This window comes from Antrostomus carolinensis, unplaced genomic scaffold (genome assembly GCF_000700745.2).
Source record: "Antrostomus carolinensis isolate BGI_N321 unplaced genomic scaffold, ASM70074v2 scaffold6074, whole genome shotgun sequence".
NCBI classification, from domain to species: Eukaryota; Metazoa; Chordata; class Aves; order Caprimulgiformes; family Caprimulgidae; genus Antrostomus; species Antrostomus carolinensis.
In genome coordinates, this window is record NW_010308574.1 from 75053 (window position 1) to 92674 (window position 17622).

Below are 17622 nucleotides of genomic sequence, written 5' to 3' on the forward strand. Positions count from 1 at the left end.
GATCTGGGGAAGTGACACAGATGAGACAAACCTCAGACAGTTGCCTTATGAAGGAATGTTGTAAATAAATTACTTTGCATTTTGATTTTAGGAGCAGACTTCAAATACAGCCTTGCACTACATGGAGCATAGAGACTATAACCTATGCTATATCCTTTCACACAACTCCCAGCAGCCATGACAAAATGACTGCATAAATAATCCAGCATCTTCACCCTTCTGTTGTGTCAGGAATAAGGTAGTGAAGATACAGCCAAAAGACAAAGTTTTTTTTAGTTAAGCATTTTTTGAAAACAGAGGAAGGAGGAAATTAATCTCTCTACTTTAGGAGCTTAAAGTTTGTGAAAAATGTTTCCAATAACTGGACAAAGGACAGGAGCACTGACAGATGCTACCAGAGGCAAGAAAAACAGAAAAAAAAACCCCAGACAACAGCTTTTATTAGAACTTGTACATTACAAGATTAATCTTTGTGGCAAAGTTGCCACAAAGTAACCCCTACAAGTTATTTTCTGGAAACTAAGGGCAATTATAGCAATGCCTCAACCTATGAGAAGATGTCCACATCAAGGGTTCATCAGTGGAATGCTATTTTCAAAGACTTTCCAACGTCTTATCTTTCTCCTCTTCAGGATACTAAGATGTGTGTTTGCTTTTAGGGGTTGGGAGGATGTTTACTAATGCACCAGCGTGCACAGATTCTTTTCCTGACTCAGGAAAATAAATGTCTAAGGAGTCACTCCACTGAAGTCTACAGATGTACCTGTTAATTCGTTATTTGGCCCTTTAACTGGGATACTATTCACTCTCAGAAACACTACCATACCTTGATGGGATTTAATAATTAACATCCAAAGCAAACTCCTCAAATAAAGGCCTCATTTATCTCTGCTGCACACCACAGACAGCTTCCATCCCATCAAGGCAGGACTTCAGTTAGATGTTCACAACTTGGCAGTATAAAAGTGATGGAAGGGAAATGTCCTCTCAGGCACAAAGACTCCACAAAAACTGAGGGCAAGAATAAAAGAAAAGGGATAAGAAAGGAATCAAGATCCAGAATCTGTTTCTTTCCATTCCCTAACCACACTTCCTAGAAAAGACTGCAGATCAGCTGACAGAAGCACTGACTGCCCCAAAGGTGACAATCACAGAAAGTGAGGGAGGCTGGGTGGTCAGCATAAGCGGCAACTTTCTGTCACTCCAGTGGAAAGAATCAACCGATGTAGATCCTGTGGAAGTCGTTGGCACCAAAGGCAGCATTGCACTTGGGGCACTTACGCTGCCGGGTGTCATAGCGTGTTTTCACACACTCAAAACAGAAGACATGAAAGCACTTTGTGAGCACAGCATCCTTTTTGCGCATGTTACAGCATGGGCAGGTCAGGCGGGCCTGCAAGACAGAAACATCATAATGAGGACCCACTGCATTGCACTAAAAATGTTAAAAGACGACTAAAGATGAAGGTCCTTCCATTCCTCATAAGGAGAAGGTGGTTTCTTCAATGCAAGATAGGTCTACAATGCCAGAGTACAGACAAGAGAGGTCAAATACCGAAAGCATGACTACGCAGTGTTTTAACTAAAGTACAGTTACAGAGGGAAGCAGATTGAGACAGCTACTCACCTTGTAATCCTTGATTTCTTCCATCAAAATCTCATCACAGTTGGGAACCATGTCAGGCTTCTTAGTGGTCTCCAGCTTCCTGCGTAACCTGGAAATATCTTCCTGCATAAAAACAAGAGACCAAATAGATGAGCAGTATATTCTCTGTCACAGCTTCTTCAGGGACCAAAGAGAACAAGCACCTGGCCAACAGTGCACCTGGCTAAGTCACTCCATCCATACTTTCATCCCAGACAGTCCAACAGACTTATGACAGATTACATTATCATCTGGTGCCATGTGCATTGTCAGTTATCAGTGGACAAAACCTGAGCAAGCCAAGACTCAACGAAGCTGAAATCAAAGTGAAACTGGACCCCAAAAACAGCACTGCAATTGAAACCCACTGCAATTTCACTGTGCAAGGAGACACACACCAGATATTGAAGGACTGTACATAAGCTATATACCTCAGCTCTTTTGAAGTTGAACATCTCTTTCTCTCTAGTTACTCTGTTTTCCACAATCTCATCCTGGAAGTCATGCAATTTCTTCTGAGCCAGCTCTAGCTGGGCTTTCAGATCATCGGCAAGCTGGGCTGCATCCATGGCCTGAAAAAGAGAACCAGTACAAAAGTAACCAAACATGGAAAAAGAGCTCTAGTGATTTCTAGTCCCCCTGCCTGGCAATCCAAAACTTCTCACAGAATACTCCTCAGGCTGCTAGAGAAGTATTTTTCAATCTGATTTTGGTACTTCCAAATGGAATAACTGGAATTACTCCCTAAACATTACTTCAACAGCAAAATACCTTATTATTAACAAGTTATAATCATTTAGCTTCAACATCCCCCTTCAGTAGAGCCAACCCCTATCACACTGCAATGCATATCACTTAGAAAAACACTAATGACCACACAATTCTCTTCTTATTCCAGTATTTTCAGTCTTCTACCTTCTATATTTTCTCTGCTAAATTGTTTAGAGGCAGTTCTACAGCTAAAGTAGACAGAACTGCAAGATACATTTTTATTTTTTAATAATATTCTCTCTGCACCAGTTTTATCACTTTCTGTCTGTACACTGATGAATCTATTAGCCAAGCTCCCTCAGTACCACAGATTGTGATATTAAGCACAAGTGATTGTGCTGAATTCCCCTCACCAACTCCTCTTCACTGTGATATTTCTGCTCTCCTTTCTGTCTAAGGTCATTCTTGCATTTCTACTAACAATTTAACAATAAAGGCAGCATCAACCATGAGAATTAAGTCTTACTCAACTCGTAACAGACCTACTTTATTGACCTGAGACATTTGTTAAAGGTCTAAACATTCCCCAGCCATGTTTTCCTTTACTTACCCCATCTTTTATAAAAGCTTTGACAACAGTTAACTTCATCTGGCTGCTGCCTCTTCTTTCACACTTGGTTTCCTTTTAAAGGCATTTTCAGCTCCCTAATCAGACTTTCACAAAAACACCTACAACCTGCTCCTCCTTATCACAGGAAACATCAGTCTACAATACATTAATCAGAACTCTCTTCAGTACTCCTCAGCCTTCTGGTATGCTAGTCCAGGGAATATTAGGTTCTGCAATACCAATGAGAACTAAGAGCCTTCTATGCCTCCCACAAGACAACTACTCCATCTTAAAATCCAAGAGGAATCAAGCACTCAGGCACTCACCTTGCGTTTGTTCATTTCCAGGGCCTGTGTTCGGAGACCCAGTTCTTTCTCTCCTGTTCCTATGCTGCTTTGCAGCAAGTGTTCCTTCTCCTCCAGCTTACGTACAACCTGCAGCTGGGCATCCACCTTGGGAAAGGAGAGAGGAGGTACAGAAAGACTGAAATGCAGGCACTACAGGTCTTCAGAGCTGTCATTAAAGCTGATGCCTCCCCATCACCCAGGAGTACCTCTGCAGCTTGCCTTTCTCTCCCTGAACAGACACACTTGCAGTTTAAGTATCCAAACCTCTCTGGTGAACACTTTAAAACTTAGCAGTCAAATACCTGCAACAAAGATGTCTTATTTTTTGGAAGGTGACCTAGAGAATAGCTTCAAGGCAGTGATCAGTTGCACCTTGGTTCCAAGGATGGCAGAATATATATGTAGAAGCACCATTACAACAAGAAAATTACTTCCCACTTTCCTTCTTCCTCCTGCTTTGCATAGCAATGAACCTGTAGGACATTTTATACTCATTCAAGTCTTTTTTTCTTACTAAGACAGGTCCCTCTGAAGTCAGATGCAGCATACCTAGGTTGATTAGGTGAACATTCCCTCCTGTACTGATTTTGGCAGGGATACAGTTAATTCTCGTCATAGCAGCTAATATGGTGGAACATTTTGGATTTGGGACCAAAACAGCACCAATAACACACTACTGTTTCAGCTATTCCTGACAGTACTCGAACAGCATCAAGACCTTCTGTGTTTCATGCTGCCCACCAGCAAGGAGGCTGGGGGTGCACAAGAAGCTGGGAGGAGGCACAGCCAGGACAGGTGACCCCAACTGTCCAAAGGGATATTCCAGACCATACAATGTTGTGCTCAGCAATAAAAGGTGATGGAAAGGAGGACACAGGAGGATGTTCAGCTACAGTGTTTGCCTTCCCACATAACAGTTATGCATGATGAAGCCCTGCTTTCCTGGAGATGGCTGAACACCTGCCTGACATAGGAAGTAGTGAACTAATTCCTTGCTTTGCTTTGCTTGTGTGCACAGCTTTCCTTTAACTATTAAACTGTCTTCACCCCAACCCACCAGTCTTCTCACTTTTGCCCTCATCCCACTATGGGGGAGCAAGCAAGGGGCTGCATGGAGCTTAGCTGCCTACCAGAGTACACCCACAACACTTCTACCTTCCCCCCATCAATTCTGTTACCCTCTCTCCTCCCTCCAGGTTACCTGTGTCTTGAGTGTCAAAACTTGGTCTGCCAGCTCCTCCTTCTCCTCTTTCAGCAGCTTGTGGATCTGGTTGGACTTGATGCGTTCTGACATCAGCTTGAAGTTGGCATCATCCTTCTCCCGCAGCTGCTGCATCAGGCGGATGTTCTGCTCCTGCATGTCTTCAAAGGCTTGGCCTGTGACATCCATCTCCGACAGCAGGGCCTCTTCCTCCTGCAAAAGCAACACAGGCTCTGGCAAAACTGTCTCCTGTACCCCCTACAATGACCCTGAACACTGTGCTCAGAGACAACTAAACTAGCACTGATGTCTCAGTATCAGAGACCAGTATCTTTCCAGCAACCAGAAAAAAAAGCACTCCCTAGGAGTCTGCACCACTGCAGAGATGCCCTGAATTAGAAGGTACAGAAAAGAGATTAATCATCTCCACAAGCATTGACAGACTGTGGCTTGTCTGCTGGCAAAATCAGCTGTGACACAGTCATTGCCAGAGCTGGGCAGAAATCAGCTCCCAACTTCAGGCAGCTAGCTGAATAGCTGTCCTACACACTAGGCCAAGAACTCTACAACTCAACAGCTTCCAACTAACAGGCTGACAAGCCCTTTAAACTCACTTAGGCCACTTCAACATTAAAGGAGTGACAAGATAGAATAGTTCTGTGCTATCAGGAAAAGAATCTGAATTCTGAAAAAGTACATGTCAAGTCACTTTCCTGTCTCTCCCATACTGAGACCCTGCTCTCTTAATCATTACATTAAGCCCTTTTTTTGTGGAAGAAGGTATGTCACAGTACCATGCACATGTATTAATTATATGAAATGTGCAGATAATACTTTTAAAAAGAAATTGCATCCTCCTCCCCTAGAGGCTGATCCAGCCATCCCTCCTCTGTGCTCTTCACCTAGGCCACAAACAACTAAATACTCCCCACCACCCCTGCCATGAGCTTTGCGACACCCTGGTTTTGTGGGGTTTTTTTGTTTTGGTTTGCTTTTTAAATTGTTGGTTTTTTGGCTGGTTGGATTTTTTCCCTTTTGATAAACAGGGACAAAACTCACATCTCTGGCATACAGAGACAGAAATTCCTTCTCTCAGGTAATCTTCCTGGCTGTAACCTGAAGGCAGTTCCTTCCTAGGTGCCCCAGCCAAGACAGAACTTGTCAGAAACTTCTTACCTGCTTAGCCATGGCTAGTTTCTTCTGTAAATACTCAATTTGTTCCTCCACTGCTCGAATCTTGCGGAGGGCATCCTCATCAGCCATCTTTTTACTCTCCTTTTTCTCCTTGTCTTCCAGTTCTTTCACCCTCTGCCTCAGTTCTTCCAGCTACAGCAAGGACAGAACAGAAATTACACTAAGCACAAGAATGCAGACTGAACATGGTTAAGAACCTGTTTTCCCCACAATTCTCTGAGACACTGGAGAAACTGCCTTCAAAGCATGGGAAAAGAAAACCCATCTCAACGGCACAATGTATTACTGGCAGATGGACCATTAAGATGGGCTGTGAGCCCAAGATCTTGATTTCAAAACCTTGGAAAATCTTTTATCAGAGTAGCAACATTAGTCTTTTGCAGTTGTATATGTAAGGGTATGTGGACAGACAGCATCTACTCCTTCAAAGGCATCTGGTCAAGGACCTTTTTCAGCACAAAAAGGGATAATAAGAAAAGGAGGAAGCCATAAACACAACATACAGAGACACAAATCTGACAGACAAATGATAAGGGAGGCAGTGATGAGAACCAAACATGGTCAGCCATGCTATCTGATGAGAGCATGTCAGAATGAGAATGTTTATTCCAGCAAGGTTATCTGACTGTGGACCCTGTTAATTGGGAAATGAAGAGCAGGGGTAGGGGGGGCAGAGGGGGGACCAGAAATGGAGACACAGACCTGATAAAACTAACATTGAGACAAAGACAAGAAACAAATCTCCCCAGTCTCAATAGTTGATAGGCTACCAAGAAACTACAGGCATCACTTCCAGGAAGATCAACCTGGACTTTGCAACTGGTAAGACTGTAAACCAGGGGTGGTTCCTGGACAGGGCAGGCTGTGGGAATTGATAGAGCTGTACAAACCATGGAGGGACGTGCAGGGGAAGGGAGAGCAAGGATGAACAAATTGAGGTTAGAAAGAGAAGGGTATAAAAGGAGCTGGTCACACATAAAATGAGGGCAGTCAGTACACACTTGTCTGGCTCAGCCCCACGCATGATCACTGCAGCCTGTCCTATCTTCTTGTATCTTCTTATTAAATATTTTCTTAACTATCTCTGTGTAACTCTCTACCCCATGTGTATGTGTGCTGCATGGATAAAGTGCTAGCTATAGGTGAGACCTCTATGTGAAGAAGATAAGAGGGCCTAGGATCATAGGGGTACCAGACAGACAGAGGGGCCGTGCTGGTACTTAAGGGATCTGCAAATATGTGCGTGCTTGTGAACCCAGAGAGTGTTGTGTGTGTGCCTGGACAAGTGACCTTCTATCTCTACTAGATGAAGAGGAGGAAGGGAACTTGCCTGTCTATGGTTATGTCTTGTTGGAGGCCTGTATGTAGGTGCTGTGGAAGGCAGCACTTTGTCTGTGTCAGTCTGACTGGCCACGTCAGTGTCCTCTGTGTGTATGTCTCTGCGACACGTGCTCAGCTTTGCCACTAGTTTAATCTGCAACTAAGAAAGCAGGAGCAATGTTCCTCAGTCTGAGCAAAGGGACCATCCTTTCCCAGAGGAGGACATCCCAAAATCTCCCTGTTCAACTCCAGACCATTCTAATCTCCCTTCTAAGTGACAAATATGAGAAAAGGAACAGTCTCCAGTTTTGAAGACAAAAACAACACAGTTCAGGTGCAGAGTATCCAAAAATAAGTTTTAAGGAAAATGATAAGGAGAAAAAAGGGAAGAGCAATGAGATTTACCTCAGCCTTTGCCTTCTTCTCAGCTGCCATTAGCTGCACTTTGTCCCTCTGCTCTTTGGGGGCAGAGCGGTACATATCTAGCAAGAGCTTCATCTCCTTCTGGCTCTCCTGAGCCTTCCTGGAGACAGGGAGATAGACAACTGTGAGAACACAGCAGGAAAGCTATGCTGTTAGATATCCACCAATACAGACAGAGCAACATTCTCTGTCTCCCACCTGGTATGTATATGGAGTCATCTTACCCTGGTAATGTAAAATAGCCAAGCAGTACAGGCTGGAGTCTGAAGAGAAACGTGTTCAAGCACATTTGGGTTGAAAAGCCAAGAGAAGTGAGGTGGTAAGGAAACATGTACCCTAATAGTAAGCAGTAAACTATCTGTCTCTGCTTTGGTACTGATCCAAGACAGGAAAGACTACTGTGCCCTTTATTAACAATCTGACGCTTTATGCAATTGTTACGACAGCAACAAATAAAGATTAATTAATCCACACCATGAAGTATCTGGTTTGGTAATTCATATTTTACGCTGTTGTAGGAAAAATGTTACTACCTTGTCCAGATCACAATGAGATAGAGAGGGTGCCAGAAACCTCACTTCAGTGAAGCTAATCTCGTAAGAGCAAGCTACAAGTCATCTTACACAAACACCCCAGTTCGGACACTACTCAACAAGAAAAGAGAAGGACAACAACTCTTACTTGAGCTCAGCCTTCAGTTGCTTGATCACTTCAGCCTCCTTCTTTCTTCCATCTTCATGCTTCCCTTTCTCCTTCTCTTTGGATTCTCTCTCTTTCTCAGATTCCTTCTGCTTCTGCTTTTCCCGCTCTCGTTCCTTTTCCTTTTCTTTCTCTTTCTCTCGCTCTCTCTCTTTCTCCTTTTCCTTCTCTCGTTCCCTCTCCCTCTCCCGTCTCTCTCGCTCCCGTTCCTCTTCATCTCGCCTGGCCTTCATTTCACTAACATCTTCAGAAGCAGCCTTGGGGACAGACACTTGGGCAGAAGCATCATCAGGTTCCTGCTTGATCTCTGGAGGTTCCTCCTTTGTATCTTCAGTGCTGGACTGGGACTGTAAGAGAGCACTACCACTGCGAGAGCGGATCTGTTGTGGAATAGCAAGTAAGAATATGCGGAAGAAAATAAAGTGTTAAGTTCTTAGCCAGAAATCTACCCTGTCTCCCTTCCCTCATCTTCCCAGATCCATGCTTGCATGCCCCCTCCATAATTGCTACTACTTTTCACTATACAGCTACCAAGAAAAACGATTCATTTGGTAAGTGGAAGCAGTGGAGTGTAGAGCTCTATTGAAAATTACATCGTATCCTGCATGCCAAATCAGAAAGGTTGATACTGCAGGCAAGAGTGACAGCATTCCCCCTTCTCCTAAGCACTTTCTGCTCTTTTCTGGCATTTCCTGCTCTGATACCTTGCTCAAGTCAGATTGGGCCTCCCTCAGTTTGCGCTTGTATCGTAACACCTCTCCCTTCAGCTGGTGGTTGTGATTTTGGAGGCTGCTGATGAGATGACGCATCTCCCGATTAATTGGGCCTACAAAAACAGAAACATAACTGTAAACAAACCATGCTTTTGCCAACCTTCTGTGAGGAATTCCATGGAGATGGAGAACAAGCTAAGTGGCAATGACAAAGAACCAAAATAAGACTATTATAATTCTGTCACACAACAGAGCAACGCAACACATTCACAGAAAAAAGTTACACCAGTTTTACATGCAACCGTAATTTCCTCTGATGAATTCGACAATCGCTGGCTTCCTATGCAGGCTGTCATTCCAGACTCATAAATTAATGCCCCCCAAAGTAATTTTTAATAATGCAAAATACTCTGTCATAAGCCAAATTATTAGCAAAATATAAGGAAGTCAGATGATGTTGAACTAGCCTCCCATAAAACACAGAGAGCTTTGTTTTTTGAGATAGTGACCTGCTAGAACAAGTATTTTAAAATGACAAAGAATCAAACCAGGTGTTTTACTGCAATGCAGCCTCTAATGGGCATTGGAGGGGAGTTGGTTGGTTGGTTTTAACCACAGCAGAAAAACTTCCATACCTGCTTGTTCATTGGCAGCAAGTGTCTGTTCAAACTCTATCCTCAACATCTCGTATTCTTTGCGGACTTGTGCCAGGGTATCCTCTAGCTGAATCACCTCTGTGCGTAGCTTCTTGTGAAGACTGACCTCATCCCTCTGAGGAGGAAGAAGGGGACAGAACTTGGTGCTATGACCCTGGAGAATCTCTCACCTCATCAACATGAGGTACCAGAACAGATGAACAATTGCCAGGAGGATAAATTTCCTGAGCATTCCCAGAGCCACCCAGACCCAGCAGTGGTGGTCAATGGGATGGCAATGTTCCCTAGTCTGATGGCGCAGAGGTACTACCTCGATTAGTTCCACCTGGCGCTGGTGAGTGGCGCGGGTGCCATGAAGCAGAGTGCGGGCCTCATCCAGATGGGCCTTCAGCTGGAGACTCTCATTATACAAAACAGAAAACTGGGACTGCATGCAGCGATATTCTGGAGTCTCCTTCACAGCCTCTTCCACTGCTCGCCGAAGCTCAACCTAGTCAGGACACAAGAAAATGTCACAGAAAGAAAAATTATCTCCTTGTCTTTGGCATCTATTTTGCAAGGTAGGAAAACCAGTGAATCAAGCTGCCACAAGCAAAGACAAAAGTAGAAGTGAAGCAGATGCAAGTGATATGCTTCAGTATAAATTTAAAAAGTCTATGCATTCTCTGTGTGCCCTAAGCTGTTTCTCTTGCCCAGTCACATAACAGGTTTTTGATTCTCAGGTTCTGCAATAGCTTCTCTCCAAGATATGAGCTTGGAAAACGTCATATACCTTTTCAACAGATTTACTGTAAAACCATAATCACCTAAATCAATAGAGATGGATACATAGAAAAGTGCGATAGAAAACTAGAGAAAATACATGTGCAAATAGGGGTTACATTAGCTTGCTACCAGTAAGAGACAAAATGACTGAAAAGAGATAAATTAGAGGAAGCAGAAGTACAGAATCTGAATTTTCCTTACAAAAAGAGTTAGCAAATTATTGTGACTACCAGCAGTGAAACAGACACATATATACGTGCATACAGCTGAACAGTAATTAAGTGAAAAAGAAAGTTGTAAGTCAAATGGTGTTTCTCTCAGAACAAACTCATGGATAAACAGAATTTAGAGGTGCCTTGAGACAGTTTCTGGCATCTCATCTCTGAAACTTACATTACTGGCTCAGTCATTTCTTATAACAGGCTAAAGTATTTATTGATGACTATGTATATGACTTGCCTGGGGGAAGTGGAAGATGGGTCAATATCTGTAAGCATGTGAAATTAGTTTTAACTAGACATCAATAAAATGTACATAGATCAGAATGGAAAAATGATGGAAATAAGAAACCACTACAATTTCCAATAATGACCACATGGTGTCACCATAAGACTTGCTAAATTGCGGCTTGTACAAAATATAACCCAGCTAAAGAGCAAACATAGAACAGAATAGTATTAATGAGGTTTTTCAGAGACACTGTACAGCAAGACAAAGGGCAACCAACCACAGAGAACACCTTCATCCTCAAACAGGTACAGATGTCTCACCTTGAGTTTTTCATTCTGCGTTGTCACTTCCTCAAGATCCTGGCGTAGTTCTTCCAACTCATTGAGGCGATTCCCAGCAAGCTCTTTATTCTCTTCCAGCTCCGCATTCATCTCCTCAAACTGTAAGGAATAGATTGCTGATAAGTCCTACTGTTAATATATCTACTGAGGTTACAATTAAGTCACTGTTGATACAGTAACAGAAATTACAGTCTTAACAGCCAGGTAATGTTACCAAGGGAGATTCAGTCTACCTCCATCAGGTCTATTTCATAAGTAAGAAACTTGCACACAGACAAAATGGCTTGCCCAGAGTCACCCAGGTTTGTGATAAAGGAGGTATCTAAATCCTGTTCCCATCTATGGCCCTATGCACAAGTTCTCCTTGACTTTACTCTTCCTCTTGCCCAAAACCAAGCCCCTGTCATTACCTTGCGGGCATTAATGGTGATCGTGCCTCCATAGAGGCTGCTCCCAGCTCCATACACCTTGTAGCCTTTGGAATTTACCTGCAAAAAAGGAAACAGATTTCATCAAAATTCTTGATATAGCATATGGAAGACCAAAGATGGTACACTATAGATTCTCACTTCTCACAGTAAAGTACCAATAAGATGATGTCACACGTCTCAAAACTATACTGATTTCTCTGGTTCCTGGCAGAGGCTGGTGCTTACCCGTTCCAGAACATCTGCTAAGTGCCGGTTGAGCCTCTGCTCCCTCTTGCGTATCTTGTCAATATCCCACTGAAGGTCATCAATCATAGTCTCCAGAACAGATACCCGAGATTCTGCTGTCTCCACTCTCTCTTGCAGCTTGGAGAACTGCAATCAAAAGACTGTTTCAGCCAGCATACTGAACAGAATCAACATTTTCTGAGACTGCTCAATATTACTTTTTCTCTTATTTATCGTACCCTGGATTCATGTGCTTTCTACCCATCTTTTGCTGTGGTGACAGACTACCCAGTGCACTGTCCTGAATTTTACATTGGTTGAATCCAAACACAGTAATGAAAATGAGGTGAAACTGAAAGTGGAAAAAGGCCAAGAAGTTGGCATTATCTGGCACAGTACAGAGGCAGCCACCTCAATTTGTTTCATCTACTCTACAGACCACTGAAGTGCTTGATGGTCTAACACCAAGCAAGGTCAGTGTTAACACAGTTATTAAAGGAACTGAAAGCCCTAAACCCAATATTGCCAATAATGCAAATCCCTTAATGACTGGTATAACCTTGTAATTAATGTTGTTACATGACCCAGAGAAAGCACAGAATTTGAAAAGACAGGGGTGTCACATAAAGTGCCTCAGATGTTCACATAACCACCTTAGCATCACCTTACCACTTCCTCTGCTCAGTTTTCTTTTAAAATTAAATCCATTCAGCCCACTGGTTCGGTTGTACTCTTCCATTCAGTCATGTAACAAGCAAATCAGCCCAAATGACACAGAAAATTTATGTACAGTTCTCCAAAACAATAACCCTTCCCATAACCTTTGTTCAGAAGGCAACTTTCAAATCTTGTTGTTCCTGTCCCTTTCCAAGGCAACAACCTCGAAATGATAACCACAAATTATTCTAATCAGGACTAAAAAGCAGATTTATTTCTCTCTCATTTTCATACCTCCTGAGACATGATTCGGTGCTTCTCCTGCAGAACATCAGCCAGCTCCTGCAGCCGTCCATTTTCATGTGAGAGGTAGGTATTAAGCTCCAGGACTGCTTCTTCCATCAATGAAATATCTGAAAGATGCATAAAGAAAAGGAAATGAATGGAAATCAAGGAAGATTGCTGTTTAAGAATTAAAGAACTAAGAGACAAAAGAAAACAGAAGAGGAAATTTCTGGTTTTAACTTCTGCTCACTGTATCTCTCCAAGGTTCCCAAGGGTCTGATCTCCAGCCACACAGAGCTTTGACTTGTGTTCACTAAGCAAAAGGCTTTGCAGTTTAACATCCTACACATTTCCCATTGTTGGGTACCACCCCCTCATGTCAGAGATCATTCCAGCTGTGTCAGTATCAGCAACACAATACATGTCCTTGTAACCCAGTGACACCCTAATGCAAATCAAATTCATGAGTAAACCTGCTACAACTGGTGGCCTGAGCTACCAGACCTCACAACTGAGAGAACAGACTCACGTTGATGCTACTACAGAGTTTGCTACAACCGGTGGCCTGAGCTACCAGACCTCACAACAATTAGAACAACTGAGTACAGACTCACGTTGATGCTACTACAGAGTTTCAGATTGCCAACCAAGGACAGAAACGCTCCCCTACACCAATGCTAGACTTGACAGAGCTCCTCAATCAGAGTGTACAGAACACTAGGGACAAAAGCCAAAGATGAGTTGATATTCCATCTAAATTTTTATTCAAAAGAATGAAATTCTAACCTTAAGCTAATGAAGTTTTTTTCAGAGAGTCATCTGAGCCTAAGTTGAATCTGCCACCTTAATTTTCAGAAGCTAGTCACCTGGCTTTCTTCTTCAGAACTTGGCTTTGTGTTCAAAACTGACAGCTACACTAGGCATACCGAGACGTTAGATGGCTACCATTTTGCTCCCAACTCAGTGGAAACTGAGGAGCTGGTTATGCCTACACCTTTTACTAAACTGGAAGTGAGGAGTCCAATACCAGCTGGGGACAGCTGGGTGATCTGTAACTTTTCAGGTGCACAAACACACTAGAGGCAGAAACAAACCTTTCCTTAGACCAACACACTGGGCAGAGTTCTCAGCATTCAAATTTAAAGGCAGTTAAAATACACTTCTAGCATATAGTATTAGTCTTTATTAGAAGATGTGGTTATTGAGAGTTTGGAAAGCAAAGTCAATTTATTTTGGAAAAATAAATGAGCATGAGAAGGACTAGGGCTTAACACTTAAAATGCAGAATCACGTTGTCCTGGTTTTGCTGGGATGGAACCACAAAATTAATTCTCTGTCAGAAGAAGACTGCAAAACCCAATTTGGTGAGAACAAAGTTGATCAGATGCTTTGTGTTAGCCTGCTGCCAGCCATGGTATGAGGGTTTCCATAGTGATCAAGGTCTTTGGCTGTTTAGTTAGCCAGGTACTAAGGCTTGAAGGAGTGAAAGCCAGGGCATCTGACCCAAACTGGGCAACAGAAGTACTCCATACCAGAAACATCACACTCATTATAAATGGGAAAGTTTGCTGGGGACAACCCTCTTCCTCAATGGCCCCAGAGAGTCTCATCCATCATTCTGCTCCCAAGGGCTACTCTCCTGCTTTTTGTGACCACCGTGCTTTCATTGGTTGAGTATAACTTTGTGTATTTTATACTGGTATTAATATTAGTCATTATTACTTCATTAAATCTGTTTTCACTTCAACCCACAGGTCCCCTTTCCTTTTCCCAAGTCCCCTGTATCAGGGGTTGGGATGGGTCATTAGGTGACAGAACAACTGATTAAACCAAGACACACATCTAAGCTGGGAGAAGACGAGGATTCTTGAGTTCATCAGCCACCTTGGTCATACCTCCACTATTCAGCTTGTGGGACAACACATCCACTTTCTCCTGCAGCTTGTCGTACATCGTCACAATCTGGGCAACAGCGCGGCGGGAGGACTCTACACGCTCCTGCAGCTGAGATTCTATCTCCTCACTAGTGCTGCTGGCTAGAGTGGCCAGGAAGGAGAATGCCGGCTCCAGTCCTTCACCTGGGAACAGAAAGAGGCGCAGTTAATGTGCTTTGGCAGGTAACACATTGCTAGTCTTCACAATGAGAGAGTCTCTGTCGCCCTTCAGAAAGGGAAAGCAACATTGTCCACAGCTGAAATCTGTATTGTCCATTGTCCCCAGCCAGGGGTCTCACCTCGTTCCCTCTCATCTTTGCGCTCTTGATTACTGTCCGAGTCTGGTTCAGGCTCTGGTACCACCAGTGCTTTTCTTTCAGACAAAAGGTCTCCAAGACCTTGGTCCAAGTCAAAGCGTTTAAGGATGATGCGGATATTTTCATCAAACTGGACGATGGGACAGGCAAGACAAAACAAAGAATGGATGTGAATCAAAGCAGTGCAGAAGAAGAGACAAAAGAACAGTGTATATAAAACCACAAAGCGTGTTGTTAACCTGATTCCAGTATCGATTGATAATCAGCAGAGAGGCATCATCAGTGGCCTGCCGACGCTCCAGCTTCTCAATGTGCTCCCGGAGCTCATCTTCAATGGCTTGCCGCTGGTCCAGCATCTCTGCTAGTTTCCGGTTCTTGGTCTGTAGGGTCCGGATATCCAACTCCTCCTGTGCAGAGGCACGAGTCAGGGCACATTACACACGAGCCAGATCAGTGGTCTCATAGAGAAGGCAGGGAGATACTTTTCTTTCCCGATGAAAAAAAGCAAGAGGCTGAGTGGGGGTGTGTGAGGAAGACATACCGTGGAAGAAACACCACCAAGCTTAATGGTCTCCACTGTGGTCCCTGAATCTTCAACCCCTGCCTTCTTCTCTGGAGGTGCAGAAGGGCCAGGCTCTCCAGCTGTCCGTTTATTGCCAATTCCAGACATGGTGGCTGGAGCATACAGACTCTCACCTTCTCTATGTTCTTCCTGAGCATTAATGAACATCATTTAAAACAATCAGTAAACACACACACACCCAATCAACTTAGTTTAGGTTTGTTTAACATACTGATCCATCATGGTAACGAGATGCTCAACACAGCATAGACCATACAGGTTTTGGAAAACATTGGTCAAACATTAAGTCTTAAAAGACACCATTAGGATTAGCACTGCAAACAGCTAGGTGATGGGAAAAAAACCCCACTGCTCTGTAAGGTTAAAATGGAAGCACTGTACCTTAACACACTCTTTTGGAAAAAATCTTCATGCAGGTTCCGTTTCTGCTTTTTTGGTCTCTCTGTATTAAAAAAAAATGACATGGGTTAGACTTTAACAAGCAACTGAGACTGTGTATATGTGGCACCAGTTCACTTCATACCAAACATAACAATTGTTCTTACTCTATCAACGTTCAAAGTCAGTTAAAGCCAAGAGCAGCAACAACCTGAAGATGAGCCCTCTAAGAGCTGACACAGAGATCTTTCAAATCCTATGGAACTGAACAGCGATTCCAAGCCAAGGTTTGTAAAGACCCATTTGAAGAGTGTACCAGCAGAGACCCGGACATGTTTGAAGAGTCTTTATCCTCAGGTTAATGCAATCTGAAAAGCTCTGGACTACTACAGAACCACAGAACAGTTGAGGCTGAAAGGGATCTCCAGAGATCAGTGCTCCTGAACAAAGCAGGGTCAGCAGCGCAGGTTGCCAAGTGCCTTCTCCAGCCAGCTTTCGAGCATCTCCAGACATAGAAACTCTTGATGTCTCTGGGCAACCTATCCCAGTATTCAATGACCTACAGCATTAAAACACGTTTTTCTCATGTTTGAACAGTATTCCTTGCCATTCCCTAAATTATTGTTTAGCAAAATAACAAATATCTCCTTAAAGCATTTCAAAAACAAGTGCAGCAGGTAGTGATGGAAAACGAAACCAATTACATCTTCATCAGACGTAAGCAGCACTTTTCTCCCGTGTTCACTGATGCTGCGCCAACTCAATCTACAGATCTCTCTCTACTTCTAAACAAAATGAAAACCAGAAGTAAAGGGAATGAAGACCATGCAAGTAAGATGTGTATTATTCCATTCAAATCTAGAATGGCATGTACAGTTACACTAGAGGTGACAAACTGTACTTGCCAGTTCTTATGTGTTTGTGTTACTTGAGCAGTTCTACTGAATGCAATAAGGATACTGTATTTTTAAGATTAAGCTGGCACACCGCTTTGCCAAATCTTATCATTTAACAAGTGTTTTAGCTTGGCATTGCTCTTCACCGTATGCAAAGTAATACAAAAATGATTCCTAAGTGAGTTATTGAAACAGGACATACAGCGTTCCTGTAACCTGTCTTTCACGTATTAAATACATCTCAAAATTCAAAAATAAACAAAGACAACTTCCACTTAACCATTTTTCTGCTTTGAGCAACAGAATTCAGCGGGCACCGATTTCAGCTAGAATGACTAGGTCACCGGAGAGGGTGAGGGGAACAGCTGGAGCAGATACTCCTGGAAACTATGCTAAGGTACATGGGAAGTGAGGTGACTGGTGACAACCGCATGGCTTCACCAAGGGCAAACTGTGCCTGACCAATCTGGTGGCTTTTTATGGTGGGGTTACAACACTGGAGGACAAGGCTAAAGCAACTGATGTCATCTACCTGGACTTGTGCAAGGCGTTTGACACCGTCCCACATGACATCCTTGTCTCTAAATTGGAGAGGTACGGACTGGAGGGATGGACCACTGGTGGATAAGGAACTGGCTGGATGGCCACACTCAAAGAGTTGTGGTCAACAGCTCAATGTTGAAGTGGAGACCAGTGACGAGTGGTGTCCCTCAAGGGTTGGTATTGGGGCTGGTGCTGTTTAACATCTTTGTCAGTGACATGGACAGCGGGATTGAGTGCACCCTCAGCAAGTTTGCCGATGACACCAAGCTGTGTGGTGCGGTTGACACGCTGGAGGGAC

At 43.4% G+C, this 17622-nt stretch overlaps 1 protein-coding gene across 1 annotated transcript; it reads right to left on the reverse strand.

The window, feature by feature from the left end:
* Window positions 1–1128: 1128 nt before the first annotated feature.
* On the reverse strand, window positions 1129–15672 carry RNF20 (ring finger protein 20). Its single transcript, XM_010165799.1, has 19 exons — window positions 15466–15672; window positions 15164–15331; window positions 14907–15054; window positions 14569–14751; window positions 12683–12801; window positions 11732–11878; window positions 11486–11563; window positions 11055–11174; window positions 9830–10009; window positions 9499–9634; window positions 8855–8976; window positions 8133–8530; window positions 7434–7551; window positions 5691–5840; window positions 4515–4727; window positions 3293–3418; window positions 2077–2217; window positions 1628–1729; window positions 1129–1393 (listed from the first exon to the last, which is right to left on the reverse strand). The coding sequence occupies exons 1-19, from the start codon at window positions 15655–15657 to the stop codon at window positions 1217–1219; spliced, it is 3018 nt and encodes a 1005-aa protein (XP_010164101.1). The 5' UTR covers window positions 15658–15672; the 3' UTR covers window positions 1129–1216.
* Window positions 15673–17622: the final 1950 nt, after the last annotated feature.

What these genes read in the sequence shown, in the direction of transcription:
- RNF20 (XM_010165799.1), bottom strand. Translation starts at nt 15,657, where the DNA reads ATGATGTTCATTAATGCTCAGGAAGAACATAGAGAAGGTGAGAGTCTG. An exon ending in AGAAGAAGGCAAAGGCTGAG is followed by an intron (nt 5,841 to 7,433) that starts GTAAATCTCATT and finishes TCCTTGCTGTAG; the next exon opens with CTGGAAGAACTGAGGCAGAG. An exon ending in TTTTGACACTCAAGACACAG is followed by an intron (nt 3,419 to 4,514) that starts GTAACCTGGAGG and finishes TCCTTTCCCAAG; the next exon opens with GTGGATGCCCAGCTGCAGGT.